This window comes from Quercus suber, unplaced genomic scaffold, assembly GCF_002906115.3.
Source record: "Quercus suber isolate HL8 unplaced genomic scaffold, Cork oak 2.0 scaffold_14, whole genome shotgun sequence".
Taxonomy (NCBI): Eukaryota; Viridiplantae; Streptophyta; class Magnoliopsida; order Fagales; family Fagaceae; genus Quercus; species Quercus suber.
Window position 1 is genome coordinate 505009 of NW_027069479.1, and position 13719 is coordinate 518727.

General features: G+C 32.7%; 1 protein-coding gene across 1 annotated transcript; it reads right to left on the reverse strand.

The window, feature by feature from the left end:
• Window positions 1-1906: 1906 nt before the first annotated feature.
• LOC112038740 (3-hydroxyisobutyryl-CoA hydrolase 1) lies at window positions 1907-12668 on the reverse strand. The gene is made up of 14 exons (XM_024071583.2): window positions 12502-12668; window positions 11892-11972; window positions 10388-10456; window positions 9787-9850; window positions 9416-9495; window positions 9229-9312; window positions 7630-7714; window positions 6709-6794; window positions 5124-5245; window positions 4692-4752; window positions 4429-4527; window positions 2424-2525; window positions 2304-2345; window positions 1907-2172 (listed from the first exon to the last, which is right to left on the reverse strand). Exons 1-14 carry the CDS (start codon window positions 12538-12540, stop codon window positions 2035-2037), a joined length of 1152 nt encoding a protein of 383 aa, XP_023927351.1. The 5' UTR covers window positions 12541-12668; the 3' UTR covers window positions 1907-2034.
• Window positions 12669-13719: the final 1051 nt, after the last annotated feature.

Below are 13719 nucleotides of genomic sequence, written 5' to 3' on the forward strand. Positions count from 1 at the left end.
AACGAAGATCTGACTTTGGATCTAAAACACAATAATCAGATGAAGATATAAGATTGAAGCAAATTGACTTTAATAAGAAGTATATAATGGCAGAGAGGTGAATCAATAATACTAGGCTTCAAACGAGAAGCTTATTGCTTAACCTACGAAGATCGGATTTCAAAGATCTGATTCCACTCTTAATCGACCAATTATTTGTACTGGATGTCTTTTAGCTTAGGTGCCTCCATGTTAGGCAAGTCCAACTCAATCCAACGACCATGAAGCATTCATTTTAAGTTTAATAAATTTAGTGAAACAATAAATTTCACAATTTTTTGAGGTGACAAGTTATTAATGATGGATGATAAAAAAATAATGATGGGTACATATAAAAATCAATAATAATCAGTCAACTCAACAATTGAGAAACTTGCTATTAAAGCTATTTTGTTTGTACATTATTCTTTTAACTGAAGTGTTTTGTGTTTGTTAAAGTTTAGTTTCATTTCTAACCTTTTCTCAAAAAAATAAAAAAAATAAAATCATTTAAATAAGTTTATTTTTTTAATGGTACATACAAAAACCCACACAAAAAGAACCTCACATTGGCACCCAATCATACCTCTTGGAGTATTTTCACCCATGCAAAACAATATATTATTATAATATAAACTAGCATAATATTTAAATGAGATTAAAAAAATATATATATTCATAGTCATTGTAGAACACGACACGAGGTCTAGCTCAAATGAGACTAATTTTCGAAGTGAAAAACCATTTCAGTGTCAGAGACGAAGACTCATCAGAAAAGCAAAAGCGGCACTCAACATAGAAGACGTCACATAAGGATTAGGGATAGATACATGTACTTTTCTACATGCACTGGTATATACATTGTTTTCAACAGACACCGTATCTACATTTTGGCAACACTTACAGCTTGTGCTCAACTTGGTGATTTTTAGATTTGGGGAGTTGGATTCATAAAATATATCAAGATTGTTAAACTAGAGCATTCTACAAGTTTCAAGAATTCATTAATTGAAATGTACTCAAAATCTGGAGATATAGACGATGCTCGGGGAGTATTTGATGACATATATATTAGCAAAAGATGTAGTCTCTTATTAGAATGCAATGATCTAAGGACTTGCTCTTCATGGCCTTGGTGAGGGGACTTTGGCTCAATTCCATCAGATGCTAGACAGCCAGATTGTATAACCTTTATGAGGACACGATATGGAATAAGCCCTATGTTGGAGTACTATGGATGCATGTTTGATCTTTTATGTAGAGCAGGACCTTTGAAGGAAGCTATAGATCTCATTAAAAAAATGCCCATGGAACCAAATGGGGCAATTTGGTGCATGCAGAGTTTAAAAATGTCAAGTTAGGGAGGAAGCAGCCAAACACTTGCTACATTTTTGAACCAGAAAATGATGGAATCTATGTTTTGCTTTCATACATCTATGCTAGAACGCAAAAGTGGGGAAGAAGTTAGAAGAATGAGAAAACTTATGCATGAAAAAGGTACTTGCAGCTCTATGTCGTAAATGGAATGTCCCATACATCTGGTTGAAGATCATTCTCATCCAGAATCTACAGAACCTAATGCTAAATCAAATGACTCAAAAGTTGAAACTGGCTGGCTATGTTGCAGAAACTTCAGAAGATCTAGTGAAATATGGATGAGGTAGAGAAAGAAAATTAAATTTCTCTGCATATTGAAAGACTGGCAATTTCTTACGGTTTGTTGAAAACACAACTAGGGGCCAAGATATGTATTCTAAAGAACCTCATGGCCTGCTCCAATTGACATTATGCATTTAAACTTATTTCCAAGATTTACAAACGAAAAATTACAGTAAGGGACCAAAATCGTTTCCATCATTTCAACTAAAATTGGCATTATGAACATGGGTTTACCAAAAAGACAAAGTCAATGAGATTATTATTGTTGTCAAATAAATGTCTCTACACATTAGGTTGATGTCCATTTTATTACGATTCAAAAAGTACATCAATTTCCCCATTTTTTACATTCATGCATTAAAGCTTTGCAATGGCATATACATGCAAATTAGATCTTGCAGGGAACTTTAGATCTTCCCAGCCTTCATCATCCACTTTAGAGAAGTATGAGTCAACCATACGGTCACTAACAAACTCCAATTTAGAGGGTTCCCACTAAGAGAAAGAGAGAGAGAGAGAGCATAAGATGAAATATGAAAAATAAACCAACAGCAATCTATATTTATGAAAATCATTGAGTGAAAAATCTAAAATACCAAAGATACAGAAAAAGAATGCATATCTACCTTTGGGTTCTTATCCTTATCCCACAGTATAGCTCTGCAGCCCTACAGTAAAAGGGGAGGTCTTAAATCATCCTCAAAAGAAGAAATTAGGAGACGAGAAATATGTGAGTAAGATGAAACCTCAAAGAAATCCCTGCTGAGTTTTCCTTGGATGACATGACAAACCATTCTATAATCACAAACAAGGCATTGACCAACACCTTGGAGCCTTCCTTGTCTAATCTGTTTGCAAGAAGAGAATAAACATTAACTGGAAACAATCTCATGAGACAACTTAGTTTTGTCTACATTTATAAAGTTATTGAGGGAAATAAATATTCTTGCAGATGTTCCACTAGCTATTTTCAACCATACATTTATATAGATCCAGGTGTATCATATTTCTTTAATGGTGGTAACCATACAACAGAGGAGATCATATGTCAGATAACCCCCACATTCCATCTTCATACTTCAAATGATATGCTCTCTTGCACATATTGATAAAATTTTGTGTACTATTATTACAACTATGATTTCACATATTTATAGAGGAAAAAAAAAAAAAAAAAAAAAGCATTGTGCATATCAACCAATCTGTAAAAAAAAAAAAAAAAAAAAAAGCATTGTGCATATCAACCAATCTGTGTCTTTCTCTTTAAGTAAAAAAAAGCAGGCAAAAGGTACAAGGCCAGTATTTATTTTTTATCACAAAAAAACTTATATTGGCCTATAAAACAAAAATGGAATCATAATAGCAGGAGTGCAGGACATTCTCTTTCTTAGGATCCAACTTGATTCTCTAACATTTCTGGTTGTTCCTTCAAATTCTACCACAATCCCCACCCCACAGTGACTAAAGTATTTAACTCAAATGCTCTCCAATGGTCATAGCACATCTTTTTTCCTGATTAACCAGTGCCAAACCATGTCACAAGTCCCATATGCTAGGTGCAGATGACAATCTAGGTGTCAAACTAATTTCATAAACAATACACGGGAACGAAGCCTCATCTATATTTTTTTCAATTGATTGTTCTAGAGAGATGAAAAACCCATGATACTTGGGATCTCCTAGAAAATTCTAGACTCAACTAAACTACCAAAATACCCTTAAATTACAATTTTGCTCCTAAATACAAAATTGATCATACCTTTTAAATAAAAATCCAAATTAAAAACGATTTTAATCCTAAGACCTTTAGAACCACATGACTTTTACTCAAATGGACTTCACACATAGGTCCATAAAATAAGTCTTGACTAGAAAAAATTTGCAAATAACAAATTAATCTTCCATGACTGCATCACATGATGAAGCTTGAGATATCTGATAGTTCTCATCTGTACAGAATTGACACTTGATACACACTCCAAAATTCTTGAGACTTGTGAAGACACATTGGCATATTTCATTTTTTCCTAATAATGAGGATTTACACTAATTCATTTATTTCCTAATAATGAAGATTTATACTCTATAGTTTTGAGAAACCATATAACTTTATTTGCTAACTTTAAAACAAAATAACTTAGACATAATAAGAGCTCCTATGAAGGAAAAAGAGGCATGTATGTATGTATGTGTATGTAAATTTTTTTCTTCTCTAGACCAACTGCTGAATCTTTGCCCTTAGGATATTTAATAAGATAAATACTCATTTCATATTGTCACTATTGTGTCTCCATCATGCTCTGTCCTGCCCACTAGAAAATATATTGTGTCAGATATTAATGTCCTATATTCAGACGTTTGTTGTGTTGGTGCCCTTATTGCATAAAAGCCATGTCTCGTCTCCATGGATGACAAATAGCAACAGATAGAACTGAAAGGCATTATTGGTTGCTTCTTTTGCAGTCCCAAGTGGGGCACATGGTAACATATCTTCTAACCTACTTATACAATGAGAATCACTCCATCATCCTATCTGTCATTTTAAGCAGGCCCCCTTTTCCATGAGATCATTAAACCTTTTTATCTGATGCTAACAACAGTATCTAAGTTATTCAATCAGAGGTTGTAGATAAGAATATACATGCATTGTGTCACATAATGAATATCTTAAACACAGCTACACAAGTTAATCATTCTATAACAATTAAATGCTGACTAGAATGGCAGCATTAATGCTTGCTGCTCCCTTACTGATCTCAGAGAAATTTTAAGGCTTGTTGGAGATGCTCCCTTCAGTGACTGGAGTGTTGCAGAGATCCAATCATCCTTCTTATTCAAGGTCTCTTTTTCCTAAAACAGCCAGCACAAGATCATTATAAGCAAGTGGTAACATGCAAACACCAAAAGTAAAAGAATATTACTCAAAGCACTTGTAAACTATTAGAAGACATCTTACAAAGAGAACAACAAATTCATTCTATCAACACACATAAAATTTAATATTATTAACTTACAAGGGAAGATATAATTTCTTCAACTGTTCTTCGAGAGAAGCACCTATCAATGACATTCAATCTGTAGCCAAATGACATTTAATCAAGAAAATATTTAAAAATATTAGAAATTTGAGGATCTTGGACAGAAGCATAGGTTTGCATTTCAAAAATGAACTTAATCTGTGAGATATAGTTCATTTATTGATGTATGTTAAGATGATACATATAGAAAATAAATCAATTAAGCTTTTTTCATATAAACATTCATTGAGAGGAGTTAATTTCATTTCCTTGACATCATAATTATTAAAAATCCTTGGCATGCATGGAATGCAGTTTAATGAATAAAAACAGTAGAGGCCATTAACTAGAACAATGCATTTAAGTGAATAAAAACTGTAGAGGTCATTACAAAAAAATAATATTTACAATTATGAATGCAGAAATAACCTGTAATATGCACTTTGCTCTTTCATATAAGGTTGCTGTGAGTACTCATCAATAACCGCGGAGATTATGGCTGGATCACTTGAATCTACTTTGCACAGTGCTTCTTCCAACAAAGACAATCTCTGGCCAATAATCAAAAACACATAAGGCATTCAAATGTCACAGTATTGCAAATTAAAAATAAAACATTTGGCAGAGAAACAGAAAGGTGAGGACTACACATGCATAGCATTTCATGTTAATGGCATGAGTCAAAAGATTTTAGGAGACAACTCTTAAAGAGAAAGTAGGTATTGTAACTTGTAAGTATATCCTACACGTAACCCCAAGGGTTTGATCTAGTGGTTCTCAAGTCCTCATGGATCTATGTGGTCCTAGGTTTAAAACTCCTAGCTAGCATCTTGGGATCACTCACAAGAGATTCCTCCCTCTAATTACTTAGTATGTGTGGGATAAGGGACCACACACACCCGGGAGAATAGTTAGGGGCTCCAAGAGCTTTGGACACCCAAATTAGCTAAAAAGCGTACCTAGACTTAAAAAAACCCATTGTCTACTTTTCAGCACATATAATTTTATTTTGTATCTTTGAAAACCTGATTTTTCAATCAACTGCAAATCAATTACTATTAAAAATGACATTTCCTTGAATATTAATTTGAAAGCTCCATGCCATATTAAAAGAAGCAACTATTTGAAAAATTAATATTATATAAAATGCAAAGTATGTCGCACATATACACATATAATAAACAACAAGTCTCTTGTAAGCACATTACATACAAAGCTTGTGGGATCCTACAAGAATGGCTTCTGGAACTTTGTAAGAGCTTTAAATATAAAGCTTGCTACCATTACAACCTAAAATGCTTGTGCCAATATGTTGTCATTTACAACACAATCATTTTAACCTTGTGCCTCTTATCTACAAGAACTTCATATGTGCATATAAAAATCAATGACAAATCATGACAAATTTCACATTAGAATTCTCATTTAATGGAGAGAATAGATTTGGATTATCAAGAATTAGGGGAATGTGCTAAACTAGAGGCCTGGTTGTGGCTTTTTTAGAGATGTTAATATTGAGAAACAAAAAAGAGGAGAGAATGAGGGGTGGAGAAGGGGGTCTCAAACCCATTGCATTGCGATCCATACCGTTCTTACAGAAAAAGGAGCTGCCATTTAAGTTAGAGCTCATTGGCAAATTTGATTTTTGATGTTTCTAGTAACTGACACCCTCGCCTCTAATAAGAAAGGATGTGCACTCTTGTCATAGAAAAGTATAGTACAGATATGTATGTATAATGTATATCACTAATGTACTTCGCACCTCACTCCCCCCCCCCCCCCCCCCCCCCCCCAAAACAAAAAAAAAAAAAAACCCTTAAAAAATAGTCCTTAGAAAAAGATACAATATATCATAATGTGAGTGAATGTACAGTCTCTGCATGCCAGCAAAGCCATGCCGATGCATGCTACTGCTTCCAACTATTCCTCAACCAAACAAGCGTATCTTTTTCCTTCATTATAATTTTGAGCACTATACCTAAAATCAAATATGTAAAGTAGGATGGAGCACTACCTCTGAGGGGACAAAGTGAGTTGCAAGCCCACATGCAAGCATTTCAGCACCATCCAACCTAGCGCCGGTAAGACCAACATATTCTCCTGTCAATGATTTAGAATTATAATGAATATCTGAGTGAAAATGAGACCTAAATCTAGAACTTCATAAAGTAGCTACAAAATGAGCAAAAAGATATGCATGTAGAAGAAGGGAAGGGGAAAGGGGAAAGGGGAGAAAAGGTTACCAAAAAAAAGGCCATGAGAATAAAAAAATAATGCAAAATATTTCATAAATTAGAGGGTAGAATATAAGCATAAAAATATGTAAAGACCACTTTGTGACACTTTTAAGCTTAGATGCAACCTGCTGCTAATCTTTCTTTAGAAACATAGAATTCCCATACCAACAACTTATATATATTCTAATAAAAAAATTACAATATAATAAATGAGATTAACTTCTATAAGGATGTGGTATAAAACTCAAGTTTTACACCCTCCAATTCCAACATGACACATCATCAAATCACATATTAAAGAATAGACATAACCACACCCAATCAATTCTAATACTCATCTGTAAACACCCTGTAAGTGCCTGATCCCTTTTTTCCCCTTTCTTTCTTTATTAATTTTCTTTTACTTTTTGTGCCCCATGAGTCTCCCAACCTACAGATTATGCACCTCTCTCGGTCACTTGTCCCATACCATGATAACAAGCACATATAAGACTCTCACCAATACTGTTAGTTCACAATAGTATCAGTCAGTCATACATATTAAAACCTACAAATAGGAATTGAACTACTCGAGAAAATTTAGTGCTAAAGAAATATAACAACCAAAATCCTACTGAAAACGAACTTCACCCCCTTTTTCAGGGAATATTTGGTATCCAAAGAGTTACTATATATATCAATGATGTAATTGCCATTACCAAAGAATCCAGGGAGTCTTGACAAGTAATAAGAGGCACCCACGTCGGGGAAGAGCCCCAAAGCTGTTTCTGGCATTGCAAAGACCTGCAATATCAAAATGCGTGTTAACCAAGAAACCTAGATCTACTATTTCTTTCTTCAATTTTTTTTTTTTTTTTGTTTTAAAGGAAGGTGCGTAACACTAGGACTTTTTTTTTGTTAAGTAAAAAGGTATCGAAAGTAAAACGGTGTAACACTAGTACTTCCTAGGAGGTCAATTATTCAAACACTAATATTGCCCAAGCATATTTGTTTTGGAGTTTTAATGTGATTCAATGCTTTAGTGCCGTTATGATCACATGCAAGAAAACTAGAACTACTAAATTAAAACAATACTGCTCAATCCTTCTTTTTATATGTAAATACAAATCATGTATCCATATGGAACACATCAACAATAAATAGAATGCACAAACCAAAGTTACATACCACTTTAAGACAAATGAATGATAACATTTCAATTGATAGCATTGAGGAAAAAAAGGGGAAAGGAAACCAAAAGCTTAAGCCATAGCAAAGATTAAGCTGCAACAATTGGTCATTACAATGAAAATTACCTAGCTAAATGTTTTACCTCCAAAATAAAAACATATAGTAGATCCCAAGCAGGACCAGAAAAATATCAAAATCAGATCAAATTGAACACTTCTGTATATTACACATCTCCAGTTTGTCAAACTTTTACAAACTCTGTTTACTATTCAAGCATCTCTGCCAATAATTCAAAAAATCAAACAAGATTTCTTATTGTTGAGCAGAATGAAGATTTTGGACACCATCATTTAAAATTCTCATCTATGAAGAGAAAACTTAAGGAAAATCTAATTGCCACAACCAAAGGAAAGGCTAAGTCATTTATGGACCTTTTCCCTATAAGTAAACTATGTCATTACAGACCTTGGTAAAAAATTTGAAAATTTTAAGTGGTAGACAAGGCAATGTCCTTTTGGGTGGATGAGTGGTGAATTCTCATAGAATATATCATGAATACATTCCAAAAATTAGAAACACAAGGTTCAGGCCAAAAAGTGCTTTGTTGTATGCACAATGTCTTCAAATAAGATTCTCAAGGTGCCCATTTGATCTCCAAAAAAATTGGATTACCCCTGGCAGGACTTTCATCTGCAGGTCAACCCCCTGCAGCATTCTACATGATCTATTGATTCACCATTTGCCTCAGGCTTTTCTTTTCTTGATCAGTTTAACACAACAATTTTTTGTAATTGACTCAGGAAGCATTAAGATTATTTAATTACCCAAAAAAGTAAGATGAAAAGTGGTATAACAACCCATATTTAGCAAATACTGTACTTACAATTATACATAATAAGTTAAGAACAACATGGCAGGCAATAATTAAATATAAAAGGGTGAGATAAACAACCACATATAATTCCATACTGCATTCAAAACCGAAAATAATCAATTAAATGAGATAAAATAATTAAAATACATTACTGCTGTCTAAAGTCTCAGGAAAGTGTGTAATTCATAATCATCAGCAGGGAGAAATTAAATTTCTATATAAATTTAAACTAGAGATCAATAGAGACAAATACCGAATTCTCTGTTGCAACCCGGAATCTACCATGTATGGAAACCCCAGCCCCACCTCCCATGACAATTCCATTAAGGATTGAAACCTTCAACAATGTTTTCATGCTAACAGTTAGAAAAAATACATACACGCAGATATCAAATGCTAAAAATACATTAAAATTTACACTTCATAGTGAACTGGGTCACCTGGGGTTTACGATATGTTGCCATTATGTAAATTAAACTGAACTCCTTCCAAAAAAAATTTGCACCTAATCTCCAGTTACCTAATACATACATATATGAGAGGGAAGTATAACAGCATTTTCATTGATGTCCTTTACATCTTAAAAAAATAAATACTTGACAAATGCATAAAACTTTGAGCATCTCCTAAAGAAGAGATGACCGAAACACTCCACAGAACCATTGAAGGGAAAAGAACATTAGCAGAAAATTTAACAAGAAGATGATTCCATATCAACCAAGAGTGAACCTTATCTGGGTGGTAGGTCATTAAAAATCTAGATGTTAAGGATCAGTGAGGTGGTCCAATGAGCAATAACAAGAGCCTATACCTGCACCAATATCCCGAACAACAGCTGAAACATCACCTCCAGCACAAAATGCTCTTCCCTTTCCCTAAAAAATATGACCACAGAGAACATGAAGTCAGTTTTCTTTCTCTGCAAGTCTGAAACAACAGAAAGCATGTCCAATTTTTGAAATATAAGCTTTAGTTAAACAATTAAAACACCTATGTATCATATATGCACAATATATTTTCATAAAATTTGTGCATATGAACAATCTTTACTGGCTATACTAAGTAAATTTACAAATTTTTTTATAAGGCAAATTTACAACTAAACTAAATGAAGTTTAACTTCTTCAACTTTTGCAAGGTAACAACCTTAAGAAGGTTGCTTTTAAAAAAAAAAAAAAAAAAGGATTAAGGACAAAATCCTTACAACATGCGTAACAAAACAACAATCAAAATGATTCATTAGCACAGTCTGAATTAAGAAATTAAATGTAATATGCACTGTCATGTACCCGCATATACATTTGTGAAGTTCTGCCAGAATAAAGTGTCAGAAAGATGCAACTGTCTTTCTGATTTATTTCCAATGCAATTTGAATAAAAGACATGAAGATAGTCTCTTAGAATGGACATACCTTGAGTATTACCAACTTCACATTAGGATCCTCCTCGTAGGCAATGAAAAGATCCAATAGCTGAGAAATCTAGAATGTTTATTAAACAAGAAGAAGAAGAAGCATTAAACACAGAATTCCAGATAAATTTTACAGCAAATTGGTTGCTTCATTTACAATATCACATGCATGCACAAGTATTGCTGTATTGAATTAGTTATGCATAACATTATCTTACAAAAGCAGAGTATCATAACCACTAAATGGGATGAGAGAAACCAAAATAACAAGAGCTGAAAATGGCAGAAACTTCCCAGGTAAAGTTGTGGTTGACATAACAAAATGTAAGAAAAGGGCATGTATATTCAAATGAACAAAGAAACAGAACAAGGTTGATCCACCTGAGGACTAGAAATAGGAATTATCCATATTACAAATCTAATAGATTAATAAGTCCGTCAATTTTGAATCAAGGAAACAGCATCAAAAATTGCAGTCAGAATTTTGCACCCTACCACCTCATTTAATTCATTTTATGTTGTTATTTATAATTGACTATAAAATTATATTATAAAATCTAAATCCAGGGCATATGTATTATGAACTGAAAGTATAGGGTCTGAAAAGCAAAGCTTGCATAGTTTTCCTATAATACATGCTTTCCGACATGTCAACCAAACCTGATAAAACCAATCAGACTTATAGCTGTGGCTGGCAACTAAAAACAATGTGTTGAGATAAATATTCACAGTACTGACCAAGGTTTCCTTTTGAAACTAATGCATATATTGGGTTAGAGAGTGAATAATTTTTATCTAAAATAAAGTTACTTCTGCACCAACCACAAGCTGAGCTTGTAGTTAATAAGAATAACAAGGGTTGGTTCGCAAGACAATCCTTGCCAAAATTGATAGAAAGAGAATGCCAAAAATAACAATATCCACTATAAAATTTCCTGAAGAAAAATAATTGCACCAAATAATTCCATTCAACCATAAGTCTGTTTCTCCACCAAAAAAAAAAAAAAAAAACACCCTATGTTTGCATGATTATTTAAAGGATATCTTCCTGAAAAGAAACGATATCTGATGTTCATAGTATAAACCCCACTCCAACCTTTTTTTTTTTTTTCTCGTTCCTACAGTTGCAATGTGCAAGAGTGTGGGATATTTTTTCTATTTATTAAGAGGGTAAAAGCCTCAACTGGTAGGACTCAAGTGGGGGTATTCAATAAATTCAAGTGGAACATCATTTATTATTCAAAATAATATAAAGACCCGGAAAGAATAATTATGGGGTGATTTAAGAGAAGAAGGTACATTTGTAAATGCCGTTTTGCTGTCATAAACTAGATCCTCTCATATAAAGTAGTGTAGCCAGCAACAAATAAAGCATATGCACAAGCAGGAAAGCACAAAGGAAAACTTATACACATACATACATACATATATTTCAACTAAAAAGCACAATATAAATGATAGTGCAAGAAAAAACACATGATCGAAAAGTAAGTTAGGTGTGATACCATTTGAAATGAGAGGGCATTCAATTGCTTAGGCCTGTTCAATGTCAATATTCTTGCAGACAACTTCTCTTCAACCAGAACCTGTTAAAACAATCAATCAAAAAACAACATATAAGAATCGAAACACGCGCAAACTTAACAATCAAAATGCCCTCTTAAGACATCTCCAACGCCGCCGCAATTATTAAGGTAATTTATTCAAATTTCAAGGATTCCAGTTACTATTACTCAGTAGGAAACTAACTACTTCCATAAAATCAATCAAATTCCTCACACCCCATTATCGGATTAACAGCATAACTTAAAATTATTTGAACACTACAATTTCATGAATTCGTTAAAATTAAAATTAAAAATAAAATCATTAAAACCATATTATCCCAGCAAAAAAAATTTTAAAAAATTAAAAATAAAAAAAAAAACCCATGTTTTCTATAATATTCAAAAGCTAAGACTCTGTTTGGTTGCCGAGACTTTGGCTCGTGAGAGAAGTTTTCAGAGCCCTGCTCCTCAATTATTGTATATTTTTTTCTCAGCAACCAAACAGAGCATGGAAATGAAATGAGAGAAAGAGAGAGAGAGAGAGAGAGAGAGAGAGAATTGGAGAGACCTGAGGGTCGTCGGGTTTGGTAGAATTGAGCGGAGCCATGGTTCTTTCTCTCAGTGAATTCGTGCTGATTGCTGTGCTGATAAGCTCGGTGGTATGGTATGGGGGTTCGTTGCTTTCACAGTTGGAATTTTGCCAATTTCCATAAAGCTCACCTATATATAGAAACGACAACTCTCGAGAGGAGTTTTCAAATTTTATTTTTTCGAAACTTATTTTAGTATTCTCCTTATTTTTACTACTATTTATAGGTTCTATCTCACTTTTTGATACTATTTATGGGTTTCATTATACTATTTCAATTAACTTTTACCTTTATTTATAATAATTTCAATAAAAAATTTTCAATTTCAACAAAATAAACGGACCCTAAACAAACCCTAAATGAGAATGTATTTTACATTTTACATTTGTTTATGCAAAAATAGCGGACTATTTTAGGTCAATTTAAAAATAAGAATTTTTTTAATAAGATAAAATTTAATTAATTATTTTACAAAATACTCACATATGATTATTTAGATCATTTTGGATATACACTACTACTTCTTTAAGACATTCACCTTCTCTTTTGTTTGTGTATTAAAAATACTTAGACTTCGTTTGGGAGTTCATAAGAGAATGGAATGGAATAATCATAAAGGGAATGGAGAAGTATGGAATGGAATAAAATATATTTAAATAAGGGAAAGGAGTGAAAAAGAATGGAATTGAATGAAATTAAGCAACCTTAATTGGATGTTTTAAAATAAATAAATGAAAATGAATGAAATGTAAGTAATTTTGTTTGAAAGTAACATAGAGGGAATTGAATAGAATCATTTTATGATAATATTACTATTAAACCCCTATTTTAAAATAAATGGTTAAATATATAGGGGGTATTTTGGGAATTTTAGTAAAAAATTCATTAAATCTAATTTTATTTCCACAAATTTCTCTCAATTTTGGGGAATGAAAATTTAAGATTTTAAGGGAATAAAGAAGAATGAATATTCCTTCCTACCTATTCTATTCCCTCCCACTTAAATTCTCAAACAAGGGAATGAACTTTCCATTTCATCCATTAAAACTCTCAAACAAGGGAAGGGAAGAATATTCTAAAATTATTTTTTTCATTCATTTTCATTCCATTCCCTCCCTTCTAAAATAGTATTCTAAAAGAAATAATATTTTATTAAAATTTTTATTTTTCTTTATTTTTTTAATTGTTTGTCTCTC